This window comes from Drosophila busckii, chromosome X, assembly GCF_011750605.1.
Source record: "Drosophila busckii strain San Diego stock center, stock number 13000-0081.31 chromosome X, ASM1175060v1, whole genome shotgun sequence".
Lineage (NCBI taxonomy): Eukaryota > Metazoa > Arthropoda > Insecta > Diptera > Drosophilidae > Drosophila > Drosophila busckii.
In genome coordinates this window covers 5,162,300-5,181,263 of record NC_046608.1, presented here as the reverse complement: position 1 = coordinate 5,181,263, position 18,964 = coordinate 5,162,300, and the positions used below count along the sequence as shown (strand labels likewise).

The following is an 18,964-nucleotide window of genomic DNA, read 5'->3' as shown; positions in this document are numbered from 1 at the left end:
AATTAACGAATAGATAAAGCACAACAAAAAAAAAATGTAAACTTAACTTTAAGAAAAAGATATTATAGTGTTGTGTTAAAAACGAACGACTGGGCAGCAGAGGATTAAGTTTAAACTTAACTCAGACTAAGTTTAGTTTGCTCTGTTGGCTCCACGCTGGCAGCTGCTCCAGCTCCAACTCCAGCTGCAGCTGTTGTTGCATCCAGGCAGCGCAGCTTTTGATACATGTGTATATAGTGGGATTGCAGCTGCTTCTGATAGCTGAGCACTTTGTCCTTCTCAGCGCTCCACTGACGCTTCTCCAGCTCCAGATTGAGGCGAAAGTCATCGAGCTTCTGTCGCAAATTGGCAATATCCTCAGCATAATTGGTCGACTCCTCAATCAGCGTGTCCAGCGCTTGTCCCGCCGGCTGACTCTGATTCAGCTGCAGTCGCTCTATGATTGCGTCCAGCTGCTGCGGCGCCGCCGACTCCTGCGCATACTTGTGCGTCTTTTGGCAAATCTCATTGAGATTGTCCAGCTGCTGCTTGAGTCGCGTATAGCGGCCACAAGGCTCCTCGCCATACTCGTGTGCAATGGCCAGATCCGAGAGCTCCTTGCGCAGCTTGGCCAGCTCATTGGTCAGCGCACCTATCACCTGATCCTTCAGCGCTAGAATCTTATGCAGCTGCTGCTGTTGCCCCAAGTGTGCATCCACTTGCTGCTGCTGCTGCTGCTGCTGCTGCTTGCTCTCAGTTGTCTGCTGCTTTGGTTGACTTTGGCATGTGTTGCTCTTGCAGTTGTTGTTGTTATTATTATTATTGTTGTTGTTGTTGTTGTTATTGCTGTGCCGCAGACTGAGTATAGCGTGATCCTTCATATTGAGTTCCACCTGCGGAATGTTGAGAATATTTTATTATATTAAGTCAGCAATTTTCATTTAATATTTATATATATTTCTTTTTGAAAGCAACAATAGACTTTTGTTTACTTAAAAAGCTAAGCTACTTTTTTTTATAATAATTTTTATGAATAAGTTTATATCACAGATTTTTGCTCTATATTTTTTTATAAAATTTATTATTATTACTTTAGTTTTCGTTGTTAAGACTTTTGTTTATTATTATATTTGTTTTGTTATTTCAATATTAATAATAAATTAGCTAGGAACTCACATGCGCCTCCTTGAGCTGCGTCTTGAGTAAAGCTATCTCGCCATTGCGCTCGCACACTTTCCACTCGCTGTCCTCCAGTTGAGTCCTGAGCGATGCGACCGTCTGCTGCGCCTGCTCCAGCTGCTGATTCAAGCCGACGGCGGAGCACTGTAGCTGCTGCTCGTGATGCTTAAGGCTCTGATTGCTGCACTTGACCTGGTCGAGCTGCTGCTGCAGCTTCTGTAGCTGCTCGCTCTGGCGCAGCTTGTGCTGCTTCAGCTGAAATTGCTGCAGCGCCAGCAGCTGCTCCATTTTCTTAAACTTCAGCTGATACTCGCGCTGCTGCGCCTCGTAGTAGAGCTTCAGGCGCTGTGTCTCATGCTCCCAGTAGACCTCCTTGTCCTGCAAGCAGTGAAGGGATTCGGGGTGGGATTGACTATTAGTTAGACTGTTTGGTCGGCTGCATTGCTTGTTAACCTTTTGGACTGTGAAAATTACTTTCTCATTGTGTTCCATGGCCTGTCGCAGATACGACAGCTCCGAGTCGCGATCCTTGAGCGCCGCCTCCAGCTCTGATATGCCCGAGTCCGAGGGCGACGGCGTCAGATCACTGCCAGCAGCAGCGCCAGCGCTGTTCTTACTATCGAAGCAGAGACGAAATGTTAAGTCACTGTTAGTTAACATAGCTGTTAGTTAAGCTCACCTGCTAGCGCCATCGGGTCTATCATGACCATTCAGGTACTCCAGACCCAGCGCCAAGTGATCCTCATTGCTGTGGCGCTGCACAATTCGCTGCCCGCGTCGACGCGCCGCCAAGTGACGCAGATCGGTGGTGCCTAAAATTGAAAGTTAATCAACCATAAATTATTATAGTTTATAGAGAATTTTAATTAATTTTTTTACAGAATACAGGAGACAAAAATATTCTCTGCCTAATTCTTTTATTTCGAGCTGGAACTTATAAATCTTATTTGGAATTCTTTAGTATTGAATTTTGTTATGCAACTTTTCTAAAAATTAATTGCAAACAAACTAATAATTATTTAAATACTGCTATGATATTATTAAACATTTATTCAGGCAATATATTTTGCTTCTTTAATTCATTTTAGTTTATAGCCTTCAATAAATACTTTAGTTAAACTAATGAGTTCACTCTTGGTAACATTTTATAATAAATATATAAAATATAAAATTTATTTACACAGCCAACATATTTATTTTTAAGTGCTACCAAGTTATTTTAAAATATTTATTCAAGCATTTAGCTTTTTTCAATAAGTTTATTCAATCCTGCCTAAGTTATCAAATTAAGTCTCTGATATAAAAAACAAGCGTGTGAAATCTTTAATTATTTAACAAATGAAAAACTTACTGCCAAACTTTTGTGTTGCTGGCGTGACTAACGGCACCAATGAAGGTGTCGAGCCATAGCCATAACGCTCTGCCGCCAGCGCTGGTTGCTGCTGCTGCTGGTGCTGGTGCTGCTGTTGTTGTTGCAACTGTTGTTGTTGTTGTTGCTGTTGTGTATGTTGCTGCTGCTGCTGTTGCTGCTGGCTGGCAATGCGATAGTCTGGTTCAAAGGGAATGGGCTTGAAGGCAATCGGACGCAAAAAGTTTTGCTGCAAGCGACATTAATCAATTTCAAAAGCTGCAGCCACGCCTACTACGCCCAAAAGACTTACCTGCTCCAATGGCTCACCCTGCTGCTGTTGCTGCTGCTCGCTAATTGCCAAACGACTGCCCGCGGCGATGGGCGTAGTGCGTCGCACCAGCAGCGCCGGCAGCGATTGCAGCGATTGCTCCTCGCCGCTCTTGCTCTCGCTCAATTCGCCGGCAGCGCAGCTGCGACTCAGCTCAAACATTTGCCGTATATTGTGAAACTTGCTGCGCATCTGCGGCGCCGTCAGCGCATCATCCAGATTGCTATGACTGCCAAACTTCTGGCTCAGCCGCCGCTGCTCTTGACGCGACTTCAGCGTGCCCGTGTGCAGCGCTCCATGGGCAGCGCCACCCGCCAGCTGCAGCAGCGGCGATCCCATGCCCATGCTGCTCAAGCTCGGCGTACTCCGCAACGCCAGCGGCGCGTTGTTCTCCAGCGACACCGAGCGCTTGTGGCCGCGCTTCCCCAGCGCCGCAGCAGCAGAGCTCACTGCCTGCGCCGGCAGCGCCATGTGGGTGGTAGCAGCAGACATTCTTCTAAAGAAATATTCAAGCACGTCCAACTGCAAGGCGAGAAGTAACAAAGGTTGAGTTATTAATGTTCAAATGAAATTCAATAATTTAATGTGCTATCGAATTATAATTTAATGTTCTATCAAATTATCTTCATTACACTAAGGACCAATGTTGGTCTATGTGAGGTCACCTACCGGCCTAACCTAAACTATCTTTAAATTCAGATTAAAATTTTTGCCAAATCAATAAGAAAAAGCGCCAAGCTCAATTGGAAATCTTTAAAGTATTTTGCTATTATATTTATTTTATATTAAGCATAAGCTTGACTAAAAATTAAAGTTATATTTATACTAATTTTATATGTGCTATGCATAGCTAAAACATTTATGTTTATAATGATTTAAGCACTTTGATTTATAAGATTTCAATGAAGCAGCAACTAATGTTAGCCAAAGAACTTTTCAAATTCAGCAGCTTCCAACTTTTGCCAACCTTCAACTGCAGCTAGCAGCAAATCATTAAATTATAGACTTGTATGATTAATAAACATTAAGCCAAAACGCTGCTGCATAAATAATGTGACTTCATTTATCACAAATCGTTGTGGCAATTGTGTGTCCCCAAGTTATAGGCCAAGTTACTTCCACTCAGCTTGCTGCCAATAGTTAACGGCTTAAACCGCTTTGTATAATTACACGACCCCCCCCCTCCCCCTGCTCACCCCGCCACTGCTATTTGTAAAGTAGCGCACATCAATAGATTCAAGCTCTTGCAGCTTTTGCTCGTAACTTGTTGTGCGGCGACCCATATAAATTTTTTTTTCATTCTGCTTCTTCTTCTGCTGTTTTTTATGCAACTAACGTGTTATTATTTTTGTCATTGAGAACGCAACTTGAGCTTGCTGTCCAGCTTGGCTTGGCCGACACTTGTAAGGTTCTCTCCCAACTGGTTTAGCAGCCAGACCAGATCATTTGGCAACAGGTGCCAGCCAGCCAACCAGCCAGGCTTACAAATTTCACCCCCAAGGTTAAGCTATGACGATCTGACTGCGACTGCGACTTGACCATGCTTGACTTAATTACAAGCTCTGTCTACAATTTCAGACTTTACTTTAAAAAAAAATATAAGTAAGCTGAAAGAATCAGTAGCATTTGATATAACTTTCGCTATAAGTTGCCAGATTTTGCAACAGCAAGTCAAGATAAACAAGAATTCATTTCAATTTCAATCACAGCTGCAAACATTTTTGTTTATCATTTCGTTAAAGAAATGTGTTATAAATATATATATTTTTTTTATTTGCTGCATAGAAGCTTTGCTGCTTTTAATATATTTTGTCACTTTAATTATTCAATGAAAAAATGCTTAGCATAGTTTTTTATATAACTTTTACTATAACTTGTTTGAAAATGTTTAAAAAACAAACAAAGCAACAATTCAGTTTAATTTCGTAGCATAAATTTTCTCAAAATCAAACATTTCTATAAGAAAAAAAAATTCGCAGCGTTCTCTTGTATCGTATTTTTCACTTATAACGTTTATTTGAATTTGGTTAAACTAAAAAGTTGCATTTTAATATACTAACAAATGCTTATTTACACAATCACAAACTAAATTTCAACTTTTACAACTTCATTTGCTTTTGTGCTCTTCAAAGAATTCGACTTACAAATGCCGCTGCTCTTTTATTTATAATTAAAAACTCACTGCCTGCTATCTCAATAACATTTGTATTGCTGTAATTTGAAGTTTGTCAAAGGCGCACGCTGCTTGTTTTGTTTGCTGATTTATCTATAAACGATAACCTAGTTTACGATATCATTTCGAATTCTGAAAGCAATAAAATAAATCAAAATTTATTCTGAGTAAATCAGATAGAAAGACAAAAAACTAGTCGAACTGCCTGCAGCGCTCAATTAAACAATAAGAAATTCTTATCATTAAATGGCAAAGTGAATGAAATTCAAGCGTAGCAAGACTATTTAATAATTAACTTGCAACTATTTGTGGCATTTCAAACTGTAACTAGCAAGTTAATCGCTCGAACTCAATCAAGCTCAACAGTTAACTTCCCAGGTAGAGCAATTTAATATATAGTTATAACCAGGGCGGACAAAGAAGAGCAAAAATAGATAAATAAATAAAATATTAACATTAAACTCAATATGAAAAAATAAATATTTATTGTAATAAATTTTAACATTAAACCCAAGGCGAAAAGGCAAGAAGCAGAAATAGTTGCCTCAAAAATAAATAAAAACTAATTTCAAATTTCATAACATATTTTTGATTAAAAATTGTAATCAGAAAGAAATAAATAATTATTGTTTGTAAGAAGTAAATGCAAATTACATGAATTTCAATGATGATTTTCTTCAAGCACAAAATATATATATAATAATAATATTCAATTACAGCTTGCTTGTTGCTTATAAAATATTATTTATCACATATATACTACATACTACTTATACCTTTATTTAGTAAAAGTTCTAATACAATTTCTGTACATTTCCAATGCACGGACTGCTGCTGATTGATAAAGAATTTAAAATTTGCTCAAAGACTTAGCTTAGATCTATTCTGAAATTGATTTCAACTAAGCAAGCTCCCCCCTCTCCTTGGCATCTAGACAGGCTCTGACAATCAGTTTGCACCTCAGTCTAGCCAACAACTCAGCTGAGAGCTCATTTCTATACAGAAACTCAAGTTAATAAATAGTCTTAGCTCTGTAAAACATTTATATTTCATATATTAGTCGATCAATTATTTTATTTTATACAAGAACATTTGCTATATTTTATACAACACGATGCCAAGTCACAGAAATTTGCTCAATGGCTGGCCCTACAAATTTGCAGCAACTCGTCGCGCTGCTTTCTTGCGGCAGCAGCAGCAGCAACAGCAGGAGCAGCAGCAACAGCAGCAGCCGGAGGAGGAGCATGTGGAGCCAAATGAAGAGGATGCTGATGTTGAACTGGAGAGCGATGAGGAGAGTCTGCCAATCATACAATGTGATGATACAGGGAGCGCAGTTAACAGTTCACCATCGACCTGGCATGAGCAGCTGAGCGTGATGGGCAACGAGGACAAGATCAAGTGGCACTCACTGCAGCACGTCGGGCCGCTATTTCCGCCGCCCTATGTGCGCTTGCCGGATCAGGTGCAAATGCTCTACAATGGCCAGCCCATGCGGCTGTCGCTGGCGGCTGAAGAGGCTGCCACCTGGTATGCCAAACTGCTGGGCCGACCAGTGGCACAGAATGAGATATTCCGAGCCAATTTCTTTAGCCAGTTTCGCATGCTGATGGGTGAGAACGAGCGGAGCATTGTACAGGAGCTGAGCCTCTGCGGCTTTGAGCGCATTGCTCAGCACTTGCAGCGCCAAGGCGAAGACGTCACAAGCCGTAGGCAGCAGCAGCAGCGGCAGCAACAGCTGGAGCAACAACATTATGGCTACTGCTCCATTGATGGCAGGCTGGAGCGCATTGGCAACTATCGCATTGAGCCAGCGGGCATATTCCTGGGGCGTGGCAATCATCCGCTTATGGGCACGCTTAAGCCACGCATTCGACCCGAAGATGTGACCATAAACTGCAGTCCCCTCGCAGTGCCAGCTGCTCCGGCCGGTCATCACTGGCAGGCAGTGCAGCACAATCAATCCGTAGCCTGGCTAGCGCGTTGGCACGACACCGTCACCTCCGGCTACAAGTACATGCTGCTGAGCAGCGCTTCACGCCTGCAGGGCATACGCGACCTGAACAAGTTCGAGCTGGCGCGTCGTCTGTCCAACCATATACAGAGCATACGCCAGTCGTACTGGGAGGACTGGAAGTCACCCAATCTGATGCAGCGACAGCGCGGCGTGGCGCTCTACTTCATCGACAGGCTCATGCTGCGCGTGGGCAACGACAAGTCGGAGAACACGGCGGACACCGAGGGCTGCTGCACTCTGCGCGTCGAGCATTTGCAACTGTTCGAGCAGCTGCAGGGCTCTGCTCACGTGGTGGAGCTCAACTTTCTGGGCAAGGACTCGATACAGTTTCGCCGGAAACTGGTTGTTGGCCAGCACGTGTTTGAGAATCTGCGCAGCTTTATGCAGCACAAGCAGCCCAAGGATCTGATCTTCGATCAGCTGGCGGCGAAGAAGCTCAATCAGCATCTCAGCTCGCTGATGCACGGACTGACCGCCAAAGTGTTTCGCACCTACAATGCATCCAAGCTTCTGCAGTCGTGCCTGGATGAGCTCGCACCCGATGTGACACGCTCGCTCAAGGACAAGCTCAATGCCTATACCATAGCCAATGCTAATGCTGCCAAGTTTTGCAATCATCAGCGCGCGCCGACCAAGGCGGCCAAGAATAAACTGAACAGCTTTAAGCGCGCCATACGCGCCAAGCAATTGGCCATTGACAACTTGCGGCGCACCAGACCGACCACTTTGCCTGTATCCACAGCCAACCACGCGCGCAGACTAATGCAACTGCAGAACGAACTGGCCATGCTGGAGTCGCAGCTAAACGCTGCCACGCTGCGCAGCTCTCTGGCCCTGAACACCTCGAAGATGAACTACTTGGATCCACGCATTACTGTCGCCTGGTGCAGCAAGCACGGCGTGCCCATTGAGAAGATATTCAGTGCAGCGCTGCGCACCAAATTCGACTGGGCTATATCTGTAGCCGATGCCAGCTTTCGCTTCTAACGCTGCGTATGCTTAATCTTTAATGTATATGCGGGAGCTTAAATTTCAAGTCACAACATTAGTGCGGCATTATTAAAAATAAATGTTTATTCTTGTTGCACTTGGGCAGTCAATTGATTTGCACGCAGCACGCGCTGCAAAGAGGCAAAGATTCGTGACGAGCGGCAGCAGCTGGGAGCAGCTGGAAGCAGAGGAAGCCGCTCATGATCCATTGCATCCAAGATCATGCCGATGCGCGCATGTCCATTTAACTTTGCAACTTTGAAAATATCAGAGCTCGCATGAAGTAGTCCCTTTTTGCAAAAAGTCCCAAAAAGAAAACGGGATCAAAAAGACACTTCAGCCCTGTTTTTACTCAGCGTGCTACTTTTGCTCAATCAGTGAGAGTTTCTTGTCGCTCTCTTTATGCACGCGCTCACTCGAATAGAATAATACAAGGTAGCGGACTGCGCTCTTAGGTTACTTAGCTTCTTCTTCCTTTTTGCTGCTCTCTCGCTCTCGCTGTTTTCGTTTTGTATACGGTGTGAGCGGGAGCGACTGCAGCTAATGCTTATACGCAGCACTTAAACTTCGACTTATACAGTAGCAGTCAATGCGTGCGCTGCAGCTTATACTATAGACTTATACTTCTACTTCTTATACTTATACAAATCAGCGCACATGCTTTGCTAGCGATAGCAAATCATTTTGCTCAGTTGCCGAGGCTCAGTTAAGGAGCGTGGAGCAAAAATTATCCCAGCGCTTCGTATGTTCTCTCACCGATCAGCATAAAACAGAAAGGACGAGAGAAACAAGATAGAAGTGTTCTGTTTAGAGAGTGAGCGAGTCTGTACAATATTTTCCTGAGCAAACAGCTTGTGAAATTTTGGGAGCTCTGGGAAATATTCATTGTGTCCCCGCTGTGCAACAAACTTTAGCTGCTTATAAAATAATTGTTATGCTGTCTGGCTATAGCTTCATATATGCAATATTTATCGCCAGTCTATATATAAATGTAAGACAAAGCATTTCTATTGTATGCCGCATAAATCGTCAATTGTAAACGTTGCGCAATCGGTGCCCCCCGCCTCCCCTTTGAGCGCCGGACCGTGTTCCAGTGACGCAGAACGCACATATAACTCACTGTTGAGTCTTGGCTGTGTTGTTTATATAGTTAGGCCTGCCTGGCGGAGCCAACAAAGCGTCCAATCTGGCTGGCGACAATTTCAAGCAAACAATCAACACGCCAGCGATGACAGCAGCAGCAGCAACAACAGCAACAGCAACTGCCAATGTAATTTATGTACTTCACACACACACACACTAAGCAGTTAACTGTTAGTTTGGCGGCCAAAGTGTAGTGTATCTCTACCCAAGAAGAAAATAACAATGTGAAGCAAAAAAAATTGCCATAAACCTGTTCGCATTTTTTTAGCTTGCGGCGCTATTCTTGACGGCATTTTGATTTTGCCTTTTAAAAAGTTTCCATCAATGAAAGTCTATAAGTCTTTCGGCCACAAAAAAAATCATAAACAGCAACACACACGCCTTAGTTTTGGCGCAGCGATCAGTCTTAATTTCTTTAAAAGTGTTTTGACCCTAAAATATGCGCAAAGAAATTGCCACGCGGCGTATGAGTAATAAACTTAAGCTTTAGGGCTTAGCACTACATATACATATAGTTATATATTTATTTATATATATGCTGTATTTTGCAAATATCAACTTTGGTGGTCAGACCGGGTCCACAGCTCTCAAAAGCAAACGCAGCGTTCAGTTTGAATTTTTATTTTTCCCACGCTCCGTGCCGCAGTCGCAGTCGCAGTCGTAGTCGCAGTCGCACTTTTATGCACACTTCATACTAACTGCCTTCATTTGATTTGCGTTCGCTTTATTTGTTGTCCGCACAGTGTGGCAAATGCCATTTGCCTTGAGCATAAGCATCAAATACAAAAATGCTTAGCATTTGCACAATCTATTTCATTTTAATTGCAAATTGTTTATAAATATAGCTGCTGATCATTTTTAATTAGTTGCAGAAACTATGTGTTGAATAATAATAACATTATAGTATTTTCTACTTTTATAAAATAATCACATGGCAAACTTTTCAAATCATTTTGCAATAGTTTTGAATTTATTTTGTGTCCATCTTCGTTTCAACAACAGATAATGGCACATCCTGTATATTAATCTTAATATATTGCTATATAATTATTAAGGGCACATCCTATATATTAATCTTAATATATTACTATATCAGCCTGAAGGCCTTTGTTGCTCTGCCAATACCAATTTGTACCATAGAATTTAATTCTATGCTACAATTAAAATAAATAAATAAATAAATATTACTATATAATTCTTCATTATATATGTGACGCATTTGTCACATAGTATTTATCTTTAGTTCTATATTTATTTCTATTTGTTTTGCGCTTACAGAACTTTTGCTTATCAATGTGAACAATCAACAGGAAATTTCAATATTCAATCGGATCTATAAAGCAGTTGCGATGATTTTCTCAAGCAACACATTTCTAATTAATCAGTTATGTTTAAGTAGCTTACATAATTCAAACGACAGATTATTTGTTGGGCATAATGAAATCTATTTATCATATATTTCTATATTTCTATCACTTCAGTTTTTGTAGTTTCCCAATATGCAAATTCCCCAAGGTTTTCACACCTTCTAAAGCAGCCATGAGCACAAATTGCTGCAATGCAATGTAAATATATTTTTAGTGCTTTAGCACCACTGTGCACAACTATGCGCGACCGTGTGCTGTTAATTTAATTTTTGTTTAGTTATTGCTGTTATTACTGTTGCTGTTGTTGTTGCTATTTTTGCATTCGTTAGTCAAAAGAGCGCAGCGAAAAGTTAAAGCCAAAGCAGCAAATGCCGCCAAGCGTTCCAAGTTAGTTATTTATGGTTGATTGTGAATTTTTAATTGAATTCATTTAGATGCTAACGATGGGTGTTGCTGTTGTTGTGAATGTTGCTGCTGTTGCTGCGGTTGTTGCAGTAATGTAAATAAAGCAACAACAACATTAAATAAACATTGTATAAGCATGACGAAAATTTTCTTTTTCTATTCGTATAAATTTATTTATCGCTCGCTCGCTCGCTAGTCCAAATCCAAATTTATTTCGATTTCAGGTTTTCGCTGCGCTTTCGTTTCGTTTCGATTTCGATTTCGACTAACTGCAGTTTTTTATGCATTTTTTGAAAAGAGATTTGGAAACCGTTTTTACACTTTCGTTTTCAGTTTGGTTGTGCATTGTGCAGTGTGGATTGCAAAAGTTCTCATTTCATTTTCATAAATGACATCACCAGCGTAAGACGATTACATGTTGTTGAATATTTAACCCATCAGCAGCAGCAGCAGCGGCAGCAGCAACAATTGCTGCAACAGCTTGAACCCCGAACCCACAAAGCTACAGAGCGCCACATTCCATTGGGGACATTGGGTGTGGTCTGGCGGCGGCCCCACAGCATGACCTTGACGCTGTCATTTTGTCATCTATGCTTTTTATATGATGTGTGTGGGGAGGGGGGTCGTCGCTAAGCGGATCATGGGAGTGGAGTGGGCCAAAGCCCAAGCCCAAGCACAGCCATTGAGGCCACGCTATTGAACTCAAATCAGCTTTCAACAGTCCGGCACGGCTTGACATGCATTAAGGGGAAAAGTAGCCCAAGTAGCTCTCAACGGCAGCATAAATAACACTAGGACACGTTTTCGAATAAAAACTGGCAGCTGGCAACACGGACAGCAGCAGAGAGAACCAGTTAGTTAGTTAGTTAGTTGCAGTGATCAATCATACGTTCAGATTTATTTGTATCTCTAAGTTTGGTACAAGACTTTAGCTTATGAAAATAATGCAGACTTGAGTTACTTCATAACTTAATTATATTTCATTTGTATCGAAGCTTAACTTAAGTCTGATAAGTCCATAGCTATTTATTTATTATCTTAAGCTTTATTTGTTTATATAAGTAGCAGATTTAATAAATACATTATATTTAATTTGAATTGAAAATGAACGAGACTTAGCTCTTAATAAATATATTATTTGTATCTCAATTTTAAGTCTTAAGCTTATAAAAATAACTCAGACTTAAGCTACTTAATATATAAATTATATTTCATTTGTAGCTTAGATACTTAATAAATAATTCAGCGCGCTTATTCTCTCAATATAATTTTTATTTATTATAATTTCATTAAGCTCCGCTTTAATTCATTTTCAACTTAATGCTATTCCAATCTTAATTATATCTTGTGCTTATCTTTTGTTTATACAATTATGCAAATTAACTAATTTCCTGCTAATAACAATTAACGCTTCTACTGCGACTAGAACTCAAAAATTAAATCATTAACTAACTGTTTCTATTTATTTCCTGTGCCCGCACCACACACACACACACACACACACACACACGCAAACTAATGACAAATGAAATTAAAGCAAAGCAAATCAGTTGAAAATGAAATGGAGCAAAACGTTTGCATTTACTATTTATCATGTTAAAGCCATTGTAGTGCCCACAATTATGGTAAAAAAAAAAAAAAAAGGCAGCCAAAACAAATGTAAATGTTGATTGTTGCGGCTTTCCAAACGAACAACAATAACAATAACAAAATCTTTTATAAAGTACACCCACAGATCAATGAGCTCGAGTGTGTGTCCGTCTATCTGTCTAACTAACTATGCATAGCCAGTTGCCTATTGCTTTTTGTTAGACAATAACATATATATATATATATATATATATATTTATATATATGGCCAAAGCGGCGTATGAATTGATGCGGGCAGCAAAAAGCCAAAAAACTAGCAAAAATGAATGAAAAAAATATCAGATAAATATAATGTGCGAGTTAGAAAATAAAAGAGCACAATGCTATTGCCTATATATGTATATAGGACCAGTAGACAGTGGCGTAGACTGCAAGAGGGGTGCGCAACACTAAACGATTGCTACACTAAAAAAGCTTAACAAATTTTGTAAGTTATTAAACAGCTCATAAAACTAAAGTTATTCTTCAGCATTTCCCAATAGCACTTAAGAAATAATTTGAGTAATATTTGTAGCTGCAAAGCTTAAATATTATATAGATATTAATTTAAATGTACACAAAATTAAGCTAAAATTAAACTCTAGTATATATATATATATTTTTAATTTAGCATACAAAATTTAGCTATATTATATATCTAAGCTGACTTTTAAATATGTATATTACTTTTTAATGTAAATTTAATTTTCTAACAAAGTGTGACAACAAAATCGTTAGAGAACTGTGAGCTGCTAAAAAGAATTATTGACAAAATGAAAGCAACAGCGCAGCATTTTTTTTTTTTTGTAATTAGCAACTTTATATAAGTAAAAACCAGGGACCGTAATCATTATAAGTTTTATTTTTCATTATACACTTTTTTTTAATGTCTTTATTTTGAACAAAACGCAGCCTTAATAGTGCGTAAGCTTTTAGGCATTTTATTGCTAATAAAATATGTTTTTTATGATTTGTAACAAAATCAACTGCGGTGTCAAATTTGAATATTAAATTCAAGAGTTGAACTAATTTAAATGCCAAGTGTTTGCTCACTTGACACTGCCGACGAAAAGTTCAATTTGCTTATGATAAAAATAGTTCAATTGACCATAGAAAATTATGCTATATATATTTGTTTTATAGACTATGTACATATATGTATATATGCTAGGCATGTAGGCTGACATTTGATGCTTCAATGGTTTTGTTTTTGGTATTTTATTGTGTAAAAATCCATTGACCTTAAATTGTTGCAAATGCGTTGGCGTAATGAATCCAAATTCCAAATTCCAAATTCTTGAACCTGACAATGTGGGGAACGTGAATGGAACGACTATTTTAAGCAAATGAGCTCGAATCTTGTGTTAACTGCGATTTGTGAAACGTTAAGAAAAGGAAGCCAACAGCTAATGATGATGGCAATGACAGCGGCGCAGCGAGTTTTGGTCAATTGCATGGCCAATTAGCAGCGCCAGAGCAATAGCTTAATATCCGGGCAGCATATATATACACATACGATATATATCTTTGCATATTTGCGGTATGAAGCGCAACAATTACGAATGCGGAGCATGCAGCAGGCCGTGGCACATGCAACAAAAGCTTTCACTGCCTGCAACTGCAACTGCCACTGCCACTGCAACTGCAACTGCAACACTGGCCAGAGCAATCCTCTCCAGCTTAATAAACGTGGGCGATCGTTAGCTTTCCCACGTTTTGCAGCAGCAACTGTTGCTGCTATTTCAGTTGCTGTTGCTGTTGCTGTCTTGGGGCTTGGTCATTGGCTATTAGTCACGCTATAGCTTTAACTGCATTCAACGCTTTACTTTTGCTTTGGCTTTGGCTTTTTGGCAACAGAACAAATAAACAAACTGCCACGCCCCCCTCTCTATCTCGCTTACTGCTCACAATTTTTGTTTGCTTCCCGCTTTTTTTTTTGTATTTGTCAGCAGCTCAGAATCAATTTCCAACTGCAGCAAAATCCGGAACTCCCAGCTCCATAGCCAGCGAGCCATAACAAATGCGCGCCTTCTATGCAATTTACAATTATTAAAAAAATAAAAGGCAGGCAACAATAACAAATTATGCTACAGCTACAGGTAGATTTTTATTTTTATATAGCTCTAGAGCAGGCGATGATCAAAAGCTGCACCTTTCACAAACACACACACACACACACACAAGCATAGACCGGAAACTTTGCCTTGGGGCTTGGCTTAAGATTTGTAGGTTTTTTTTTCTGCAATGTCGCAAGTTTAAGTTTTTTTTTTGCACTGCTTCTTCTTCAAATCAAAAGTTCAAACGTATGTTTAGTTGTAAGCGCAGAGAAAGAAATTGCTGCAAATTAAGCGTTATTATTACTAAGCAAATCCACTAGCTTCATATTAAAAATCTAAGCATATCTTTATATTGCTCTTCTATAATCTTTGCTTATAGTTAAGCTACAATTTTTTGCTATTCTATAGCCTTCAATAGCTTTTGTTACCATTGTTATATACAAATAAACAAATATTGCTTTAAATATAAATATATACAATATGTAGCTAATCAAAGGCGTAGTTTTAATAAAAACAAACTGAATATTTTTGACAATGCGTCTATAAATATATTTTAAAATAAATAAATGACTAACATATATATTAATATATGCATATTAGTCGCTTTAAATTTACAAAATAATATTATATGTCTATAAATTTATTTACAATATTTTGTTTTTATTAAAATGATCATATTTTAGGGCATTAGGCGTTTTTTTTTTTTTAATATAATGACATTATTTATTATTTATATATTTGCATTGGTTACTTCAGTTTCAGCTTAACAATTGCGTATGCAAATAAATAACATTTTCGTATTGGCAAAAATAACTGATACTGATACTTATATTTTTGATTTTTTTTTCGTTACAGCCAGACTAGCAGATTGACCTCGATCTATGGCTGACCAAGTGAACTCGCAACAACTACAGCGACTCTCTCGCATCTTTTTTCACTTGGCGGCTTCACCTACATGTTGCCACCAGTTGCACAGACACTACAAACCTACATATATAGTAGTATGTATCTGTATCTGTAGCTGTAGCTGTATCTACAGCAAACTGGACAAGACAGTTGAAACAGTTGAGAGCAGACGCGTCGCGTTATGGAGGAACGCACTCAACAACAACAAAAACAATATCAGAAAGTGATCATAAATCTGTATAACCTGTATGTTGATTTTCACCAAGCACACACACACACACACACACACACATACAGCTGTAAAAAGCTAACTAGATATCGTTGCCGTTCTGCGTCCCCCACCAACAACAACAGAAAAAAACATAAAAAGTGAATTTTTTTTGCTCCATTTTAGCCTTCGACTTTGACTTGGAACGCTTTTGTTAGCCGGATGAATTTTTATACATACATATATAAATAATTGTGCTATTTTGTTTTGTGTTATTATTTGTATATTATTTTTATTATTTTTTGTAGCTTTTGCTTTGCTTTGCGCACTTGGCCTTAATTGCGCATGCGCGCGGTCGCACTTTCAATTCCTTTTCGGCCCCAACAACAATGACGCGAGCTCAACTGAGATGAGCTGGAGCTTCAAGCTGAAGCTGCGACTGATTGGACTTCAAGCGCGACTTTTTCCAAGCAAATGGTAATAATGTGTTTTTTTTTTTTTTTTTTAGAAATATGTATCTTTGTATCTTTCTGCGCTAAGCGCAGCGAATTGACGCGAATCCAAAACGAAAATTGCTTTCAAGCCTGTGCTCTGTTCTGAAACTTCTCTGGCCTCTAGTTGGCCTGGCCAGCAAGTTCATGGCAATGCCATGGCAGCGACAAGCGAAGCCCATTCCAGCAGTTATCATTCTCAATCTAGAAGTCTGCACACTCTTAAATTGCTTTGCAGCTTGAAATTGCAAATTGCCAGCAGATTTCTATGCTAAAAAGAGATTCTAGTTTGATTAATTTTTCAATTGCAGCGGCATGCAGCAAGTTTTAAATTCATTTTTGCTGTTAGAACACACAGCTTTATACTTTATAGAGTATTTGCGAATTAAAGTTGAACTTGCAAAAATTTCTAGAGTCGCTGGCCAGCGGCAACGAAATGTTTTTATTATTGTTTCTTTTTTTATTTTATATTTTCATTTTGTTTTTTTTTTTTTCTACTTTGGCAACAGGTTCGTCGCGGTTGAGAAAAAGTCAAACGGCTCAATAATCGAAGAAACTGCTACTCCGAAGCTTTGTGGCTGCTGCTGCTGCTGCTGCTGCTGGTTGGGGCCTCCAATGGCAGCAGCCGGATAAAATGAGGACAACAACAGCGACAAATTTAATGAGGTTATGTCTAGTTTGTGTGTGTGCGTCTTGTATCTGTGTGTGTGCATTGCCTATATGCCTATGTATATGTGCCAGCTGGGATAGGCATTCAGTCATTCAGTTGATTTTTGAATTTTTTTTTTGTGCCTGATTTTGTTTGTTTTGCTTAATTTTGAAGCAGCATAAATTGCTTGTTTGGTATTTTTATTTGCTCACCTCTTCCTTGGCGTTTTATTTGTTGTTACGGCTGTTTGTTCATACGTCGTTGTTATTAATGTTGCTGCATATTTTTGCTTTGCCGTTTAGCTAAATTGCACAAAAAACTGTCCAAGTTACAAGCCGAGCCGAGCAAGCAATTTAAATAAATATACAATTTATCTACAAACTTCATAAAATATGCACAAAATTTGAATGCTTTTCACTTCACAGCGCAATAAAAATAAAAAACCAAAAAAAAAAATAATAAAACTTGCACACTCTGAACAAAACAGAAAACCAAATCTTTAAAGACAAGACAAAAAACCGTTGCACGCCTTTGCTTTCAAATTTCGTTTCTATCAAAGATTTGTTTCCAACAGACGCAGGCGCACGTCTTTCACGTATAAGAGTTTAAAGCAAACTTACAAATCTCAACTGTAAGCGCGTTCAACGGGCACTGCGCAACAGTTTTACAGCCACTGTGCTCACGCATAAGAGTCACTGCTCGTGAACAGCAACTATGTATGTATGTGTAAGCAGTGCAGCAACAGACAAGCAATAGGTGCGAGTGAGGTAAATACCATTAATAAGTGCTCACCGTTTGACTATTTTATAGCTAAAATATCAGCTGCCTAAAGATACAGCTAAATTTGTAGTACCACAACAGATAAATATATTATTGTATAAGAAGCTATAATTAACTAAGCTACTTATAATTGTCAAACTAGTTACAACTAATTCTTTGTAACAAAATTCTTTATACAATAAGGCAAGCAAGTAATAGTAATTGTTAAGCATCTGTAACTATTTGTGATGTCATTTTAGTTTAAATAAAATATACTAATAGTTTTAAAATATGTTCTAAAATTGTATATTAATATTTGTTTTTTAAATCATTTAAATTTATAAGCTAGCGTTTTTCTGTTGCTGTCAGCGGCGGCACCACTTTATAATTACACATGTTTGCATGTGTTTGTGCATTGGCTATCAACAGCAACATCGATACCGTTGTCGCCACCGCTCTTAGCCTGCCTGATTAGCCGCTTCTGCTGCCACCAATGTTGGCAATGTTAGTGCTGACATGGACGTAGCCAGGCCAAAATTTGGGGGGTTACATCGGCAACTGTATATATTATTATTTATAAAGATTGATATTTCACAGAAAATGCTCTGGCTTGCTTAATCTTCTGTTCAACTTAGCCAAATCATCAGCAACAGCAACTAAACCAAAAGCAACAACAGCAAGGCATTGGCAACAACAACAGCAACATAAAAAAAAAAAACTACAACAACAGCAGCAACAGCTACAGCAGGAATAACAACAACAGCAACATTCAGGATATAAAAAAATTGTAGGGGGTAGCTCGGAAAAATTGGCCCAAAAACAAAAAGTGATCCGTTTTTCCGAAACTACAAGGACTACAGGGATATACTTTGGTATCCATGTAGTGCTCCTTATAGCTTTCAGACTATACAACTTAAAGGACGAAAGTTCTTACAGGAGCTATGGAAAACAGCATTTTTCGTATACAGAATTTAAGCAATAATTCCCGAATCCTTGCCAGGATCAGGACGAGATTAGTTGCAAATGATTCATTTTTAAAAGGGCTATCATCCTGCCAAAGGATATCTGGATCGCTATTGTAATTTTTCGGAAACAGTGATTTCTCGAATTTTTAGACATATTTTGCGACCAAAAGCTTGGAAAATTTTCACTCTTAAATAACAATAACAACGCACACTAATGGAGCGACTACAACAACTTTTGCTTCATATAACATTTATTCTATGTATATGCTATTCCCCATTCAAAATAAGCTATTACAACCAAATCTGCTGCACAAATTTTTATTAAATGTAGTAGTAGTGAAAATAAATGTGATATTGTATAAAAAGCA

General features: G+C 39.0%; 2 protein-coding genes across 5 annotated transcripts; one reads left to right on the top strand and one right to left on the bottom strand.

Moving 5' to 3' along the window:
* Positions 1–74: 74 nt before the first annotated feature.
* On the bottom strand, positions 75–17,531 carry LOC108606390 (putative uncharacterized protein DDB_G0271606). 4 transcript variants are annotated; one of them, XM_033294492.1, is made up of 8 exons: positions 17,346–17,531; positions 17,085–17,253; positions 2,820–3,359; positions 2,510–2,756; positions 1,838–1,970; positions 1,612–1,774; positions 1,156–1,536; positions 75–872 (listed from the first exon to the last, which is right to left on the bottom strand). In XM_033294492.1, exons 3-8 carry the CDS (start codon positions 3,327–3,329, stop codon positions 117–119), a joined length of 2,190 nt encoding a protein of 729 aa, XP_033150383.1. In that variant the 5' UTR covers positions 3,330–3,359; positions 17,085–17,253; positions 17,346–17,531; the 3' UTR covers positions 75–116. The 4 variants fall into 4 exon arrangements, with proteins under 4 accessions (XP_033150383.1, XP_017851947.1, XP_017851948.1 ...); XM_017996458.2 differs by having other exon boundaries at positions 17,085–17,531; XM_017996459.2 differs by having other exon boundaries at positions 1,633–1,774; positions 17,085–17,531.
* LOC108605381 (DNA topoisomerase I, mitochondrial) lies at positions 6,389–8,014 on the top strand. The gene has a single exon (XM_017995050.1). The coding sequence runs from the start codon at positions 6,389–6,391 to the stop codon at positions 8,012–8,014; it is 1,626 nt and encodes a 541-aa protein (XP_017850539.1).
* Positions 17,532–18,964: the final 1,433 nt, after the last annotated feature.

Coding starts and splice junctions, on each gene's coding strand:
- LOC108606390 (XM_017996458.2), bottom strand. CDS start 3,329: ATGTCTGCTGCTACCACCCACATGGCGCTGCCGGCGCAGGCAGTGAGC. Junction 2,757..2,819: donor AGGGTGAGCCATTGGAGCAG/GTAAGTCTTTTG, acceptor TGTCGCTTGCAG/CAAAACTTTTTGCGTCCGAT. Junction 1,537..1,611: donor TAATTTTCACAGTCCAAAAG/GTTAACAAGCAA, acceptor CACTGCTTGCAG/GACAAGGAGGTCTACTGGGA.
- LOC108605381 (XM_017995050.1), top strand. CDS start 6,389: ATGGGCAACGAGGACAAGATCAAGTGGCACTCACTGCAGCACGTCGGG.